Source organism: Moschus berezovskii, chromosome 3 (assembly GCF_049115385.1).
Source record: "Moschus berezovskii isolate FMDL1 chromosome 3, NW_MosBer_1.0, whole genome shotgun sequence".
NCBI classification, from domain to species: Eukaryota; Metazoa; Chordata; class Mammalia; order Artiodactyla; family Moschidae; genus Moschus; species Moschus berezovskii.
In genome coordinates, this window is record NC_142462.1 from 84264111 (window position 1) to 84282126 (window position 18016).

General features: G+C 45.4%; 1 protein-coding gene across 7 annotated transcripts in view; it reads left to right on the forward strand.

The window, feature by feature from the left end:
* The window catches only part of TNS3 (tensin 3), a 223622-nt gene that overhangs the window by 39109 nt on the left and 166497 nt on the right, over positions 1–18016 (forward strand). For 6 of the 7 annotated variants that reach the window (XM_055421063.2, XM_055421067.2, XM_055421065.2 and 3 more), the window contains exons 2-3: positions 5434–5545; positions 17278–17315. Coding sequence is in view for 3 of the 7 variants with exons in the window: in XM_055421058.2 (XP_055277033.2) it covers positions 5434–5545; positions 17278–17315 (150 nt within the window). In the remaining 4 variants the exon portion in view is untranslated. Of the gene's footprint in view, positions 1–4696; positions 4981–5433; positions 5546–17277; positions 17316–18016 lie in introns of those variants that run through there. The other variant, XM_055421059.2, reaches the window with a different exon arrangement.

An 18016-nucleotide genomic window follows, 5' to 3' on the forward strand; every position in this document is an offset into this window, starting at 1 on the left:
CCATCCAGCCACTGAAATGGCTTCGACCTCCACACAGCACCTCTGCTGTTTCCTTCTTCCAGGTTTCTAACTGTGGCCCAGCCGGCAGGAAAACCACAGGAACACAGTGCCTCTTTCTCCCTGGTTGTAATAAAGGTATTTGTAAGGAATAAAACGTCACCGTATCCCCTGTTGGCTCACAGAATACAGCCAATTCATTCAGTCGACAAGTATTAATTGAGGGTGCCAGGCACTGTGCAGGGCCTTGGAAGACAAATAGATAAGAGCCTAGTGTCTTGCCTGTAGGAAATTACACAAAAGAGAAGGCTATAAACAAATAACTGAAATATAAGGGAGGAAAAGTATGTGCCAGCTGGGAAATTATGATAGAGGGCTGTGTGTGTCAGCTACTTGAATGTCTGCTCCTGTCTGAGCATGAGGCCGGGGTGGAGACTGGGTCTGAGCCCATATTCCTTATCCGTTGGCTACGGGGTCTTGATCTTGCATCCCAGTGTCTCCATTTGTAGAACAGCGTTGGTTATGGTTGTAGCACAGAAGGGCCCTGCCAATGTCATGGACTTCGTGATAGTAGCACCTTCATTCCTCTTTTGTAGGCACTGAGTTCAAGAGCCCTACTATCAAAAAGTATATGGTCTCTTGAAAAAAGCAGAAACAAACATGTAAACAAGTTTGTAATAACCGTGCCTTGCCGTGGTGTATTAATCTATACACTATTTAGAAGTGTGTTATTTGATGTCCAAATACTTAGGGGATTTTACTAAGATCTTTCTGTTTCTGATTCCTAATTTAATCCCATTGTGGTCAGAGAACATATTTAGTACAACCTGAATACTTTAAAATTTTCTTAGACTTGTCTACTAAATATTCCATATGCATTTGAAAAGAACGTGTATTCTACTGCTGTTAGGTCAAATGTTCTATGATGTCAGTTAGATCAAGAGAGTGATAATATTGTTCAAAGCTTATGTATCCTTGCTTATTTTCTGCAACAGTTATCAATTATTTATAAAAATAACATTAATTATTGAGAAAGGCTATATTAGTTTGCTAGGACTGCCATAAGGAAATAACACAGACTAGGTGTCTTAAACAACAGAAGTTTATTTTTTTATAGTTCAGGAGGTTGGAAGTCCAAGATCAAGGTATGGACAAGTTTGGATTTTCCTAAGGCCTCCCTCTTTCCTTAGTTTGTATGGTCACCTTCTCCCTGTGTCCTCATATGGCCTTTCCTCTGTGTGCCAAGCTTCCCTAGTGTCCCCTTTTCTTTATAAAAGGTCACCGGCCCTATTGGAGTAGGTCCCTATCCTTATGGCCTCATTTTACCTTGATTATCTCTTTAAAGGCCCTAACTTCAAACATAGTTAAATTGGAGGTTAAAGCTTCAGTATACTAATTTTGTGGGGACACAATTCAGTGTGGGGTAATGAAATTTCTGACTATCTGTGTTTGCCTATTTCTCATTGCAATTCTGTCAGCTCTTGTTTCATATATTTTGAGAATTTTGTTATTAAATACGTACCTTTGTTATATTCTCATGATGTTTTTACCCTTTTATCATTATTGTAGTGCTTTTCTATATCATTGGGGCTTCCCTGGTGGCTCAGATGGACATCACTGGGAATATTCTTTAATCTGGAATCTACTTTGTTGTTAATATAGTCATTTCAGCTTTTCTTTGATTAACACTAACGTTGTATATTTTTCTATTCTTTTTTTAAAAAATATATAATTTGACCATCCCTGCCTTTTAATTAAGACGTTTAAACTGTTTACATTAATATGATTCCTAATATATTGAGGTTTAAATCTATCGTCTTGCTGCTTGTTTTCCATTTCTCTTACGTGTTCTTTATTACTGCTTTTTCTTTTTTTTGCCATTTTAACATTAATTGAACTTTTCAAATAATTTTATCTTCTTTGTTGTATTTATTACCTACAACTCATTATTTTAGTTGTTGCTTTAGGTTTATGTTATACCTTTTTAGCTTGTCACAGTCTGCCTTCAAGTGATAGCATATTGCTTCATGTATATTATGAGAGCCTTACAGTGGTATACTACCATTCCTCCTTTCCTGAGCTTTGTACTGTTTTATCATAAATTTTACTTCTACTTATGTTAAACCTCACACTGTATCATTATTAGTTTTTATTTAAATAGTTAATTATCTTCTGATGAATTTTAAGTAATAAGTAAAAGACCTTACATATTTGTCCATGTAATTAATCATTTCTAGTGGTCTTCATTCTTTTGTGTAAAGCTATATTTCCATCTAATATTATTTTCCTTTTGCTCAGATTGTCTTTAACATGTCTTGTAGTGTGTGTCAGTTAGTGATAAATTATTGCAGCTCTTGTATATTCTAGGAAGTTTTTAATTCACTGTCATTTTTGAAGTGTATTTTTGCTGGATTGGTCAGTTTTTTCTTAGTACTTTATATTGCTACACTGTGTTTTCACTTGCTTTTTTTTGAATGGGAAATCTACTGTTATTTTAATGCCTACTCCGGTGAGTGTAATCTGTGCTCCCCTGCCTTCCTGGCTGCTTTTAAGATCTCTTTTTTTTCAGCTGAAGTATAGTTGATTTAGAGTGTTGTGTTAGTTTCAGGTGTATAGCAAGTGATTCATTTATGTATATATATATATATTTCTAGATTATTTTCCATTATAGGTTAATGTAAGATATTGAATATACTTCTATGTGCTGTACAGTAAATCCTTGTTGCTTATCTGTTTTATTTATAATAGTTCATTAATCCCCACTCCTAATTTATCCCTCCCTTTCCTCCATACTTCTTTGGTAACCATAAGTTTGTTTTCTATATTTGTAGTCTGTTTCAGTTTTGTATATAGATTCATTTAAGATTGTCTCTTTATAACTGGGTTTGAGCAATTTGGTTTTCATGTGCCTTATGTAGTTTCTGTCATATTTTTTTGTGCTTGAGGTTTTTTTGAGTTTCTCTGTTCTATGGGTTTATAGTTTTCCTCATGTTTTGGAAAAGTTTCAGCCATTATCTCCTCAAATATCCTTCCACCTACCCATTTTCTTGCAGGGACTTATAAGCTGCTTAAAGTTGTCCCACAGTTCACTGATAATCTTTTTGTTTATCTGTTTATTTACATAGGTTGTCTTTTCTTTCTGTGCTTTATTTTGGTAAGTTTCCATGGTGTTGTCTTCAAATTCACTAATCTGTTCTACTGCAGTGTCTAATCTGTCAATAATCTTACCCGGTGTTTTAATATTTTTCATATCAGATATTTACATTTACTTCTGTAAATGTTTGTTTTGGATCTTTTTTTACCTACCTTTTTGAACAAATGGAATGTAGTTATAATACTCTGTTAATATCTTGTATGCTTACTCTTGTCAGTTCAGGGTCACTTTCAGTTGAGTGATTATTCTCATTATGGGTTATGTTTTCTGTTGCTTTGCATGCCTGGTAATTAAAAAGAAGTGTTTGTTTTTATTCAGCTGCACCAGGCCCTAGTTGTGGCATGTGGGGTCCTTAGTTGTGGTGTTGGGATCCTTAGCTGCAGCATGTGGGATCTAGTTCCCTGACCAGGGGTCCAACCAGGGCCCCCTGCGCTGGGAGCATGGAGTCACAGCTGCTGAACCACCGGGGAAGTCCCATGCCTCATAATTTTTGATTGGGTACCAGGCATGGTGAATTTTACCTTACTGGGTGTTGGGTATTTTTTTATTTCTACAGATACCCTTGAGCTTTGTTCTGGAATGCAGTTACATTACTTGGAGAGACCAGGAGCAGTGCTCAGTTTGTAGTTAATCATTCCTCACTTTTGAGGCAAGATCCTCTTGTTTTCTACGCAATATTCCCTGAATTTTGGGTTTTTCTGGTCTGGCTGTGGGAAGAAGGACTATTTTCAGCTCTGTGTGAGCACTGCTTCCTAAAGTGGTGGTTCTTTCCCCAGCCTTGGGTATCTTCCTCAAACAGGTGTGCATGTACACATGCTCTTTGGTTCTGCGCTGAATGCTTCCGAGGGCCCTTCTTAAGCTCTTAAGAGTTCTCTGTAGCTCTCTCTTCTCCACTGCTCTGCTTAGTGAACTCTTATTGCTGGTTTATTCAGCTTGAATTCTTAACTTCTTTCCTTTAACCCATGTGGTGTACTGGTTCCCCCTTCCCTCTCTGCATCCTGAAAACTTTCTCCATGTAGGAATTTGGAGACAGTTGTAGAGCTCACCTCATTTTTTCCTGCCTCTGAGGAACTAGATAGGTTCATTTGCCTTTTCATGAACATCCTATAAAGAGAATCAGTCATTGTGTGCTCATATCTGACTTCTTTCATTCAGCCTGATAATGCTTTTGATGTTCACCCATGATGTTGCATGTATTAGTAGCTTACTCTTGTGTATACCTAAGTGAATATTTGGATATATGATATGTATCAATTTTATGAATATACCATGGTTTGTTTGTCCAAGTTCCTTGTGATGGGCATCTGGGTTACTTCCTGTTAGGGGCACTTTTTAAAAAGGTAGCTCTGATCATTCTCACACATGTCTTTGTGGACATATTTTTTAAGTGTCTGTAGGAGTGGAATTGCTGAGTCGTAAGATTTGTGTAGATTTAAAAATATGTGTACGAAATTGTCAAGCTGCTCTCCAAAGTAGCTGTGCCATTTGTCTCCATTCTCGGTAACACTTCATCTTCTCAATGAATTTTAGCTATTCTGGTGTGAGTAATGGCCTCTGTGAGTCCACGTGGGTATCGGTTATGTTAGAATGCTCTTGTCACATATCAGAAAATGGTAATATGACTGGTGTTTAGTTTCAAAGGCAAATTGACGTTTTATAAGATCCTTAGCCATAGCTGTGAGCCTTGCTTGACACTGCAAACATGGATTTGGTGGCTAAGTGGTCTGTCTCCTTGCAGTGCCTGTGTATGTAATGGATTCGATGCTGTACCAGGTTTAAAGAGGAACCGCCTGTCCTGTCACCCTGGTCTGATGACAGTTTCTCCTCCAGTACGTGAGTTCAGAGAAGCTAAGGGGCCTGGAAGGCCAGTGAGTTAGTGTCCTCTGCTATTATCATGCTGTTTGCTGATTGTTTCTTCCCGAGAAAAAAGCATTAAGACTCTAGGCACGCACGTGGATTCTTTTGTCACACAAGTGGTGGCTGTAAGCCTGCAGTCTGGAAGCTGATACACTATCACATAAGCCCTTCACCCAGGGGATTATGAGCTGGGCGTGTGTGGGCCATCACCAGGGCTCTGGCACTAAGCATGCCGATGGGGTATCCCAGGCTCCCGGGATCCCAGCCTTGGCAAGGTGCTGTCTTGTTCTGCTCTGTTTGCCTGGTCAAGTTCCTGTTTCAGCTCTTCACCAACTTGGTTGGATTTATTATCTCTTGAAAGGGAAAAGGAAGAACAAGTGGACTATCAATGGAAGCGCTGACACTTTCTCCCTTTACTTTTTCAGCCAGAAGAAGTAACTGCGAGTCTGCACAGTTTTAAGAACAAGGCCTTTAAAAAAGCCAGAGTCTGTGGGGTTTGCAAACAGATTATTGAAGGTCGAGGGATTTCGTGCCGAGGTGAGTCTGCGTTGATTCTTCTCATACCGATTAAACTGAAGCAAAGCAAACAAACAAAAACCCAAAATGAAACCTTCTTTCGGGAGTTTCCAAAGTTGAATCATGGAATTCCCCATCTTAACCTGAGTTTCCCCTCACCCTTTCTGGGCTGGGACGGAATGTATTTATACAGATATATGCTCATGAGAAATTTTTCCAGAAAGAGCAAAGTTAGTCTTATGGAAGGGGGGCAGCCGTGAGTGGCTCATGACTTATTTTCCTTCTGACCTGTAGTGTCAGTAGCTTGAGTCATCCCCTTTTGTTTTCTGGTCTCTTACCAGAGTTTACAAATGAAATTTTTCTGTTCTTTTGAGTGACGGTTCATTGCGTTACTGTCCTTTTAGCCTCTTGTCAGGCATTGCGCCAGTCCGTAAACAGAGCCACCAGCTTCAGTATTTAGTGTTTAAACCCCAGGTAATCAATGCAACTTGCTATTTTTTGTGTTTTCATGGCAGTAAATCTGTATAACGGGCATGTGAGGAGGACTTGTCTTGTTTCCCTTGAACCCTGGGATCATAGTTCTGTGTCACAGAGCAGAGACAGTTGGGGTTACCTGGGAGAAGGCTTTGGGCTGCTCTGGGCTTGTTATCACTGATGGGTTTGGGATTTTCTCCATAGAATAGTTCCATAGAGGCATAGGGTTGCCTCTAGGCTCCACATCCTCCCAGTGGACTTCCCAGCACATGGTCCCTGAGGGCTGCTTTGGGGTTAGGCGGCCTCAAGGAAAGATGCATGATGGCCACACTGTAGTGGAACCTTCGAGGGGGCGGGAGGCAGGTGTGTTCCCTTTTCTGAAGCGCCCCTCCACTGTCAGTGCTGACGGTGCCTCGGAGCCAGCTCCCGCCTCTCCTTCCCCGCTCTGTGGCCCCCTGCAGGTGCCACAAGTCCCCTCCCTCCCTCACCCCACATGGATCTCTGTTTCAAAGTTGAAGCACCTGCTTCTCAGAGTGCATGGCGCTCTCACCGTGTCCTTGGATGCAGCCTGTCTCACAGGGCCTGAAGGTTCCTCTCCACCTAGAAAGGGTGAGCCGGGCCCTGGGGGCTGAGGAGTCACCTGTGGGGGTGCTCATGGGACATGGATCCAGCACCAGGCCTCTTGGCACAGGCCCTGTCCCCACATCAGCAGGCCTGCATGGGTGTGCACGCACACACACACACACACACATGCATGCACACGCACACATGCTCACAGGAACATACACACACACATGGAAATGCAGAGAAGGGCATGGCCAAGACAGGGCTGGGCCAAGAGCGCGGGCTGGTGCTCTGAGTCTGTTAGGATCAAAGTCTCCTCTCTGAGTCCCTGATATGGGTTACAACATTGTTCTCTGGATGGCTGGTGCAAGGCCTGACTGGGATGGGTGTGAGATGCTGAGCTCACTTTCTGGCACTTTGCTTTGCAGCTGCTGTGATAATGATTTTTCCTCGATGACCCCACCTGAATGTGCCGGGGTGATTCCCATGTGGGTGACACGGGGGACGTTAGCTGGCTGCTGTCCACATGTGCAGGTCATGAACACAGACCAAGGTGGTTTAGCTCCATAGGCCCAAGGGCTCTGTTTCCCACATACAGTTAATGATGGCCTGGTGGCGCCAAACAGATTGGCTCTTTGGAGAGTCAGTTTCCTTCTCATCTCTGTACCGCTGAGGCCTGAGTTGACTAAGGAGCTATCCCAAACATCCTTTTAAAACTCTCAGTACTTCTGCCTTAACCACCTATAAGATATAGTTAGTCTCTTCAAAGTAAATGGAAACAATGAGATCTGACCAGATTGGAGACAATGGTGCCCAGCAGCCAGGCTTTCCCATCAGGCCAGAGCTCAAGGATGCTGACAGCCCCCAGTACCATCCAGGGCTTGGCATGAGAGCACACATTCCAGGCTCACACCTCCTTCCCTGTCCTACAGCTTCGCAGGCTTGTAGGGGCCAGGAAGGGGCCCAGAATATTCTTTGGTTCTTAATGATCTGTCTTATGGCATTTGTAGTCTGTGATGTGTGAGATGTCAAGGAGAGGCCTGGCAGAGTCGTGTGGGTGGCATGTGGTTGTGTGTGCACGTGGTTGTGTGTGCACGTGGTTGTGCACCCTCTAGAATTCTATGGGGGAGGCAGTGAGATCTCAGGATCCCACTGGGTGCGGCGTTGCCCAAGGCCAACTCGGCCCCAAGGACCCTGTGCAGGCCCAACACAGAAGAGTGGGAGGGCAGAAGGGTGGCAGCAGGCTGGCCTTGTGCAGTGCTAAATCATGGTTTGTCTGGCTTGTGCTTCTCTGTTCTAAAAATCTGTGCTGTGGGTCTGTTTTATCTCATAGTCTTGCCCTGTGGAAATCATTTTTTTGACCCACGTAGGTCTTTTTTCCTTGAAGAAAATCCTTCACCAGTGACTGTCCCATAGGTGACCTCTGCCTCAGGGGGTTCATCTCCACGGGTCATTTCCCCACAGGAACACTGCTACTGTGTTCACATGTGGGGAAACCAGGGGGCACACGCTGTCACCCCACCACTTGGCTGGGATGCTTTGCCTGGTTTGGAGGCAGTAAGAGAGATCTGGAGTTGGGCACAGGTCCTGGGGCCACTCTGCACTCATGTTCCCTTTCCCTGTGTGCACACCCCAGCAGACATGCCACAGTCCCCATTCTCACCTGGCCTCCTTGTTTTGTCTTAAGGCCACACTCCTCCGTTCTGAGCCTTCCAGCTGAGGGAAGTGTATGGACTCTCCCTGAGAGGCCCTGGATCTATCCCTCGTGGCCGGATGGTGGCACTTGTCACCCTGAAGCATGTGGCCTGGAGCAGTGGGCTGGCAGAGGCCACCTTGGGGGCATGTACAGCTCAGGGAATCCACATCCTTGGCCAAAGGAATCAGCTACCTGGCTATGGGCACTGGAGGCTGTGCTATTGGGAGAAGTAAACAGGAGCAGGTCCTCCTGAAGGCCAAGGCCCAGGTCCTGGCGGAAAGAGGCCCACTCACATCAGGGATGCCTGCACACCTGGGGTCCCACATGAGTGGCAGGACAGGCAGTGGGTGGCATGGAAGGAGGCCACAGTGACAGGTGCCCATGGAGGCATCATGCCCTATTTCTGGATCCAGCACGGGGTGTGTTCATAATGTGGTGAATGTCAGCCCTCAGGCATTGAGGGGCTGGGGACTTGCCTGTATCATTGTTCGTGAGGTATCTGCTGACTTCTCTCCAGAAAAAGGTGTTATAGAACGCCCTCATATGGTGGGGACAGGCTTCCCAAGTGGTGCTAGTGGTAAAGAACCTGCCTGCCAATGCAGGAGACATAAGAGACGCATATTCAATCCCTGGGTTAAGAATATCCTCTGGAACAGGGCATGGCAATCCACTCCAGTATTCTTTCCTGGAGAATCCAATGGACAGAGGAGCCTGGCGGGGCTACAGTCCATAGTGTCACAAAGAATCAGATACAACTGCAGCAACTTGGCACTGGCACTGGCATATGGTGGAATGTAAACACCTATGAGAATACTCAATAGATTATCATATTTCTGAACCTAACTGTAATAATTGTGTTGATAAACAATAGCTACTTTTTTTTTGAAAAGGAAAGGACTCTATGTGCCAGGAGTCTTTTAGACATTATCTTCTTAAATTAAATTGATGTGTGTGGGAGATCCAAGAATTGTGATTGTGACAGTCTGCTTCTCAAAAATGCCATCATCAGCAACATAGCTCCTGACACTGTCAAGGGAAAAGATGCCTATGGGCAGTGACCAAAGGGATAGAAATGTGAGAGCTGGGTGTTTATATGTGTTGTTGCTGTGTGGCCATCTTCTTCTTAGCTGTGCTTTTTGTCCGCATCTGAAGGCTGGGCTTTTTCCCCTTCCGCACTGCATCCCTCTGGACGGGCAGGGGCAAGATGTGGGGGTGCTGCTGGGTTGGGAGCCTGGCAAAGTCACTGGGAGTGTAGACGGCGCCTGGCAGAGTCAGTGGTTGGCTCCTGCAGAAGAAGTTGTGGCCTTTCCTGGCCTTAACTTGTAACCTTTACAATTTGCCTGTTGAGTCGTTAATCTCTAGGATCTCTTCCTTTTGTCAGTAAGCTATATAGATATCATAAAAAACTCAGAGAATTTAGTAGTTTTCCCTCCTAATAATTTAGATGTATGTTGTATACATTTGCACATTGAGCCAGTGTGTATGTGCTGCCTGTAGACATTACATGTCTTCTCTTAGTGATCACGCACAAGTTGTGTGAGGTCTTACTGGAGGGGCCCTTCCTTTGACTTGTTTCTGGAGCAGTAGGGAAGCATGGACTCTGGCGACAGGCTGCTCGGATTCCTGCCCTGCCTCTCTGTGCTTGAGTTTTGTTTTAGAGTCATTGTGAGGAACAGATTAAATGCATGAGGAACACAGAGAACACTGATTGGCTCAAGGAAGTGTCTGGTAGTGTTAGGTGTTATTCCTGTTGGTTATGGTGTCACATTGCAGCTGGTGGTGATGATGGAGAAGGGTTCGGTGTGTATTCTGTGACTTTGGCTAATATTTTACTATTCTTTTTCTAGCTTGTTCTTGTCCTTCAAGTCACTTATTTTCACATTTTAGCCTATTTGCCACAGTTTATTTTTATGTGGCTAACTTAGAAGAAAAATTGCATTTTTAAGAAGCTGTTGTTTGTACATAGAGGCTCTTTAACCCCTATTTCTCAAACTGTAACTACAGGCAAAGCCACACAGATGGCTGCTGAGCGATGGGGTTAAGTGTCTGGTTGTGGTTTGCTTCCCGCCGCTCAGGAACCCACTGAAGCGGTTCCTACTCTGCCCTCCCTCCCTGCCAGGGCTTTGAACAGGTAGCCTATTCTCACTGCTCCACTGAGGTCTCTTGGGTGCGTTAAGTGGCCCAGCTTCCACTGACAATCCTTCTACAAACCCATACTTGAGGGCACTGGCATGGTTGATCATGAAGTTCTAGTCCTGAATGGGTGAGTCTTTTCCTGGGTGTTGAATGTTGTAAGTTCTGCAGAACTTGGCCCCATGGAGGAGATGGATTCAGAGAGAATGCAGTGTCAGATCAGACAGAAGTGACGGCATTGGGAGCGATGGTTTGCCTGAATTTAGTAATGGAATAGGAGAGAGGAGACTGGAATGGAAAAAAAAGAAATGCTGCAAAAGAGACAACTTGTAGGGAGGAACCTGAAGGAAACGAAGGTTGGGAAAGGGAGCAAAAAGAGGACAGAGTGAAAATGGGATGGAGGGGGGTTTTGTAAGGAATATTTGATAATGACTTTCCCCTGTGGTTAACTGAACACATATTAACTGCCTGCTGGAATAAAAATATGAGAAAGCTGTGACCTGTTTGTGAGGAGCTCAGAGTCTGAGGGGGAGTCCTGTCAGTGGGGAGCTCAGAGTCTGAGCGGGGGGGTCCTGTCGGTGGGAAGCTTACAGTCTGGGGAGGGAGGTAGTTCTGTCCCTGTGTGTGAGACTATCACAGTCTGCAGTATACTAGGGGATTACAGACAAAGCTTAGGGCTGGATAGGCTGATCAGCAAGTTAGCACTTGCTTTGTGCCAGGTGCTGAATTAGAACCCCAGGACATGGTGGCAGTTAGGACCATCAAGGTGAGGAGAAAGAGCAGGTGACCAAGCAGTGAATGTGGCGTTGGGCCCTCTGCTGTGGGCATCTGGTCACCCGTCTCATGTCGCTGGTGACTGTGGGTGTGGATAAACTGGGGCAGGGGTTGAGGGCAGGTTGGGGTGAGCTTGAGGGCAGAGGCAGAGAATCAGAGGTGACACCCAGGGCTCATCTCTCTCTGGGTAAATATGTGTACAGTGTTGTATGACAAGCCTAAAACAGTGGCCTGGATTTCCAAGGCTCCTGGAGACTTCGGGAGAGTAGCAGTTCCAAGACAACAAGGAACAATGTGGGGCCTTTCAGAGCCAGAGGCTCTGGACAGTTGCTGCTGCTGTTAAGAGTGGATTCCTGCCCGGGACTTTGGAAACCCATTTGACCACAGAATGCAGTGCAGGCCCCAGGCTTGTGGAGGTGAGGATTCCGTATGTCATTAATTCCTAGAAACTTGTGAGATATGCACTGGCCACATACCCCTTTCCGGGTAGAGAAAGACCCCTAATGGGAACTGCTGAGGGAGCCTTAGGGAGCTGACTGTGGACCTTGGCCTTGAACTTAACTCAGGCTTTCACTTGATGCTTCTCTGCTTTTCATTTTTGCAAGTCAGTGGATGAAAAGTGGTGTCTCGCTCTGTTGTGTTTTTTACGTTCCTCTGGTTATCACTGAGGCTGAGCATCAAAAAGATACTGGAAAGATGTCTGTTATATATTATTTATTCATTTTTGGCTGTACTGGATTTTCATTCCTGTGCGTGGGCTTTCTCTATAGTTGCGGTGAGCAGGGGCTACTACTCTCCAGTTGCAGTGCATGGGTTTCTCATCGTGGTGGCTTCTCTTGTTGCAGAGCATGGGCTTTAGGGCACGGGGGCTTCAGTAGTTGCAGCACGTGGGCTCAGTAGTTGCAGCGTGTGGGGCCTAGAACACAAGCTCAATGGTTGTGGCACACAGGCTTCATTGCCCCACGGCCTGTGCGATCTTAGTTCCTGGACCAGGGATCAAACCTGTATCCTTCGCGTTGACAGACGGCTTCTTTTATCTATTTATTCTTGCCTACGCTGGGTCTTTGTTGCTTTGCACAGGCTTTCTCTAGTTGTGGTGGGTGGGGGCTCCTTTTTGTCGTGGTGCCCAGGCTTCTCTTGTTGTGGAGAACGGGCTCTAGGTGTGTGGGCTTCAGTACTTACAGCATGTGGGCTCACTAGTTGAGGCTTATGGGCCTTAGAGCACAAACTCAGTCATTGTGTAATTGCTCCCTGGCATGTGAAATCTTCCCAGACCAGGGATTGAACCCATGTCCCCTGCCTTGGCAGCTGGATTCCTATCCACTGCGTCACCAGAGAGGCTCCTGTAATGTTCTACTTAGTAAACTGGCCTTTCAAATCCTTGGCTCATTTAAAAAATGAGATTATTTTTTCTTCCTGATTTCTAAGAAATCATAGTATAGATATTATAACATTAATGTTTCTATCATTAGGTAGAGTTTATGCCAATTTTTGATGGAGTTTGACCTACAGAAATGTCAGTTTCTTACCATTCCAACTTACACGTTGCAAACACTGTGAGCAGTTGCTTGACTAATTTTGCTCGTGGAGTGGTTGTCATGTGAAAGGTTTAAGGTTTGGCTACTTCAAATTTACCCATCATTTCATTTCATTTCATTTCATTTCTGTTTTTGTTTCTATTTAAGAATGCTTTCCCTTCTCTGGGGTCTTAACGATGTTCTACAATACTTTATTCTAATATTCATTTCTGCTTTTCCAATTCTGTTCCAATTTCATGGTTGATTCATCTGGAATTCATGTTATTCAGGTTATTTTTCATGAGCAAGCTGGTTTTCCCAGCATGATTTGTGGTGTGGCTCATCCTTTTGCAACTGAATGTGACCGTGTTTCTCCCCTATGCCGAATTCCCCCGTGTGGAGCTGTCCATTGCACATGTCTGATTTTACAGAGTTTGTACTGTCCATACATAACCAGCCTGCCAGGGCAGGAGACATAAGAGACCCAGGTTCAATCTCTGGGTTGGGAAGATCCCCTGGGGTAGGAAATGGCAACCCACTCTGGTATTCTTGCCTTGGAAAATTCCATGGATGGAGGAACCTGATGGGCTACAGCCCCTGGGGTAGCAAAGAGTCACACATGACTGAGCCCATACGAGCAACATTATAAGTGTTGTCACAGGTTAGCTTTTCAGAAGTCATGATTTCTAAGTAGCCATTCTATATGTCATACGTGGATATAAATTTGTCACAGGTTAGCTTTTTAGAAGTCATGATTTCTAAGTAGCCATTCTATATGTCATATGTGGATATAAATTTTTTTCTTCTTCATTGCTTCAGTAACTTATTTTTCCATGGCAGAAAGGGGTCTTTGATATCACTTTATTTTATTCCTCATTACATGCAATGAGAAGAATGGCATTATTTTATGCACGTAAATTGAGTGCATGTTATGTGTGACTTAGTTGGCTGGATCCCCCTCGCTGCTTCTGCAATCAGTCTGTTTCAGCATGGTATCAGTTAAGTTTCTTCAGCAAAACAGAACCGATAGGATGTATATAGAGAAAGAAGTTTGCTGCAAATAATTGGCCCATACGGTATAGAGGCTCAGTCTTGTCTGTAGTTGGCAAGCTGTGATCCAGAAGAGCCAGTGTGTAGTTCCTGTCTGAGTTCTAATCCAGAAGCAAGAGATGACCGATGTGCCAGCTTGGAGACAGTTGGGAAGGGAGAACCAATTCTTTCTTACTTCATCATTTATTGTATTCAAGCCCTCAGTGAATTGGATGAAGCCCACCACACTGGAGAGGACAGTCTGCTTCACTCAGTCTACAGTTTCAAATATTTTTCTCATTCAGAAACACCCTCCCAGACACACCCAGAATACTGTTTGACCAAATATCTGGGCATCTTGTGGCTCAGTGAACTTGACACATAAAATTAACCATCCCAAATATGTTGTTTTGGTTGCAATCTTTGAAGAAAATCCAGCTCTATACAGATACGTATTTGAAAAGGAAAGCATATTCTTTTATGATATTACACCAGAACTCAAATGATAGTTTCTTAGTTTCCAAAGAAGACATAAAAGTGGCCAATAGATGCATGCAGAGGTGCTCAGCGTCACTAATCCTGTTGTTGTTGCTCAGTTGTGTCTGACTCTTTGCGACCCTGTGGACTGCAGCACGCCAGGCTTCCCTGTTCTTCACTATCTCCCGGAGTTTGCTCAAACTCATGCCTGTTGAGTCAGTGATGCCATCCAACCATCTCATCCTCTGTCGCCCCCTTCTCTTGAGGGAAATGCAAATCAAAACCACAGTGAGATACGACCTCACACCTGTCAGAATGGCTGTCATCAAAAACACAAGGGAAAACATGCTTTGGTTAGGGTAGAGTAGAAAGGAGAACTCTTGTACACTGTTGGTGGGAATATAAATTGGTTCAGCTATTGTGGAAAACTATGTAATTTCCTCAAAAAGTGAAAAATAGAGTTATCATATGATCCAGGAGTTCCACTTTTGGGTATATAGTGAAAGGAAACAAAATCAGTATCTTCAATAGATGTCATGTTGGCTGCAGTATTATTTGCAATAGCCAAGACATGGAAACATCCATGTCTTGGACATGTTCGTGTCCGTCAATGGATGACTGAATAAAGAAAATGTGATAAAACACTATTCAGCTAGAAAAAAGAAGGAAATCCTGCCATTCACCATTGTGAATCAGCAGTGTGCTAAGTCAAATGAGAGAGATAAATACTGTGTGGTATCACTTATATGTGGAAACTGAAATCTGAATCTGAGGGACCATCTGTGGTGCTTGGCTTTTGGGTGGAAAGTTCATAATACTAAGGTCAGCTGCTTACACCCCAGGAACAGTGGGTCCACCTCTCAGGATCCTCGCCTTAGCACTCGGGTGGTTTATGCAATTCAGTCTGATTAGCTAACCTTTGTGAATGTGATGATTTGCCCTGTAATGGCCTAAGGCTCTTGTTGTAGCCCAGTGGGGCATCCACCGTGAATTTTTCACACCACTGTCATGGTTCCACGCACCAGAGTTCCTTTTTGGGTTGAATCGGTTTGTTGATCTGCTGTGTAACCAGTTACTCCCAAAGTTAGTGACCTACTGTGGCAGTAGCTTCTGTTCTGACTACTTCTGTGGATCAGGAACTTGGGAGTCACGTGGCCGGGCAGTGCTGGCTCAGCGTCTCTTAGGAGGCTGCATCATCTGAAGGCTCTCCTGGGGCTGGAGGACCCGCTTCCCAGGTGGTTTCCCAGCTGGCTGCTGGTGGCAGGCCGCAATTTCTTCCCATGGGCCTCCTGCCCAGGGCTGCCTCAGTGCTTCACACGTGGGCGGGGCTCCTCTCAGAGCGGGGGTCCAGGAGCTCAGAGCAGAGGTCACTCGCCACACCCTCCACCGTCCTTCCTTGTCACACGATCTGCTCTGTCACTGTGTGAGGGGACCGCATGAGGACACAGGCTCCAGGAGGAGCCCTGAGGCCGTCTCGGGGGCTGACTGCCACAGCAGGTTGTGCTGGCTGCTGAGTGGTCCGGCCCGCCCCATTCAGTGTGTGCAGACAGAGCTTCCTCTGGAGCCGGGGAAGTCTTCACTGCATTTCCGCTAATTCTCATCTTCCCTAAAGACCAGAGGGCCCCTCGACTGCCTTCATTTCTATCTCTGTTCTTCCTGCTGGTCTCTGCCCCTGGCTGTCCTTCTGTCTGAGATTTTAATCGGGTGTGAAAGCCCCTTTATTCCAACGGCTAGCCTATCTTGATTAGCAAATCACTCATCACCTTTGCTGGGTGGACCCATTAGAAGATGTAGAATAAATATTTGTCTTTGTGAATAATTTCACAAACCTTGGATGCATAGAAAGAGCTCAAAAACTAGATCTTGCAAAGATAATACCCCTGGCTGTTCCTGCTGGAGTTCCAGGGATCCCCAGCCACGGACTTTTTTTCCTTATTAGCTTGCTTCACCCTCATTCACCCAGGTGGGCTGTGAGTTAGGGCTTTCAGCAGACGTAGGGGATGAAAACTTTGGGCCTTGAAGAGCTGACCGCAGTTTGGGACCTATCTCCTGACCTCAGGCTTTGTTCTTCCAAGACCCCACACTTCTACACATTGCTGCTGTGCTTTGCAGTTTCAAAGCAGGGTCCCTTGAATGATGGCATTTTGGCATCACCATAACCCTGGAAGAGGAGAGAGGCCTGGTTCCACCCAGGGCAGCCCAGCCAGGCTGGGCCAGAAAGCCCCCAGGTCCTGTGCCCCCAAGCCTAGGTCCCTGTCCCCTATCCCACAATCACCCCATGGGTTTATCGGATAGATGCCTGCTGGAAGCCCATGGAGGTGCCTGCACTGCACTTATTTGGTGCGGTTGCTTCATTCCTCATTGTCTCCCTGTCCTTCTGTCTCTGCATGGGAGCATCGGCAGACAGGCCCCAGTGCCCTGAGCTGCTTTGGTGGGGGGACGCTTTCATGTCCTGTAGGCACAGCTGCAGACCACGGAGGGCGGGCCTGTGAAATCCGCATTGGTTCCGGCTCTCTCTGCATTGTTGGGGCCTCCGAACCAGCACATGCCTCTCTCAGTCTTCACAATGGCCTGGGTTGAAGGATCCCCCGCAGGAATTTGGATGTGGATTTGTTCTGACAGTCAGTTCTTAGGTCGTCCGGAAGTGGAAGAAGCGTGGAACGCAAATGTCCAATTTCTCACTAATTTAAAGGCGCCAGTCCTTAGTCTTCTGGGGCATTTTCAAGTTTCTCTCCTTTCTTCAGGGAGAAGCTATAATTTCCAGGCAAACACTGGTACTTTCTACCACTCAGCTTTTGTGCCTTTCTCCTCCCAAGGTGCTGATCTGGTGGCCTGAACCCCTGGAAGAGCCAGTGTGTTTATAACTCCTCTCCAGAGTTCCCTGCACCATCTGGGCCACTGCTGACACTGCAGAGGTGGCTGGGTTCCTGGACACCATGTCCATCCACCCCACGCTCTGTTGAACTCAGTGTTGTGTCCTAAACGAAAAACAATCTCCCTCTGTCTGGACTTTCTCAAGGATTTAGAGGTGGAAATGTAAAAAGTATGGAGAAACTGCTCAGCATACCTTCTTTTTCCTTGTCTTGCAGCCTGCAAGTATTCCTGTCACAAGAAATGTGAAGCCAAGGTAAGTGTTACATCGTTTTCTCATGGGGCTTCTGGAGCCGAATTGGCCCGTGTTGAATGATGTGTATGGGAGGAGACTGCATTGGGTCGTGGGCACAGAAATGAAACTCTTTAAGAAATGGCTGCTAGATGCTTTCTGATAGGGTGTATAGTTTTCATCTCAAGAAAAACTGAGGAGCTATGAAATCCATGTTTTTAATTATAGAAAAATAACTCTTAAGAATTTGGTTTCAGAAAAGAATTTGGTAATTTTGTCTTGGCCATGTCACAACCCTTTCTCCACATCACATGATCCCTTCTTTCTAATCACATTGATGTGCTGCTGTTGTAGGGTAGGGAGGGGGACCGGGTACGGTCTGGGGCCCATGGCTGGCCTTGGGGATTTTTCTGCTTTCATTTTTGAATGTAGTTCATAGATGGGATTTGGAGGGCTTCCCAGGTGGTGCTAGTGGTGAAGAACCTGCCTGCCAATGCAAGAGACGTAAGAGATGTGGGTTTGATTCCTGGGTTGGGGAGATCCCTGGAGGAGGAAAGGACAACCCACTCCAGCATTCTTTGCTGGAGAGTCCCATGGACAGAGGAGTCTGGTAGGCTGTAATCCATGGGGTCGCAAAGAGCTGGACATGACTGAAGCGACTTAGCATGCACATACATGGATGGGTTGGGATTTTCAGGCAGTCCCCGAAGTATGGGGACCCTGAA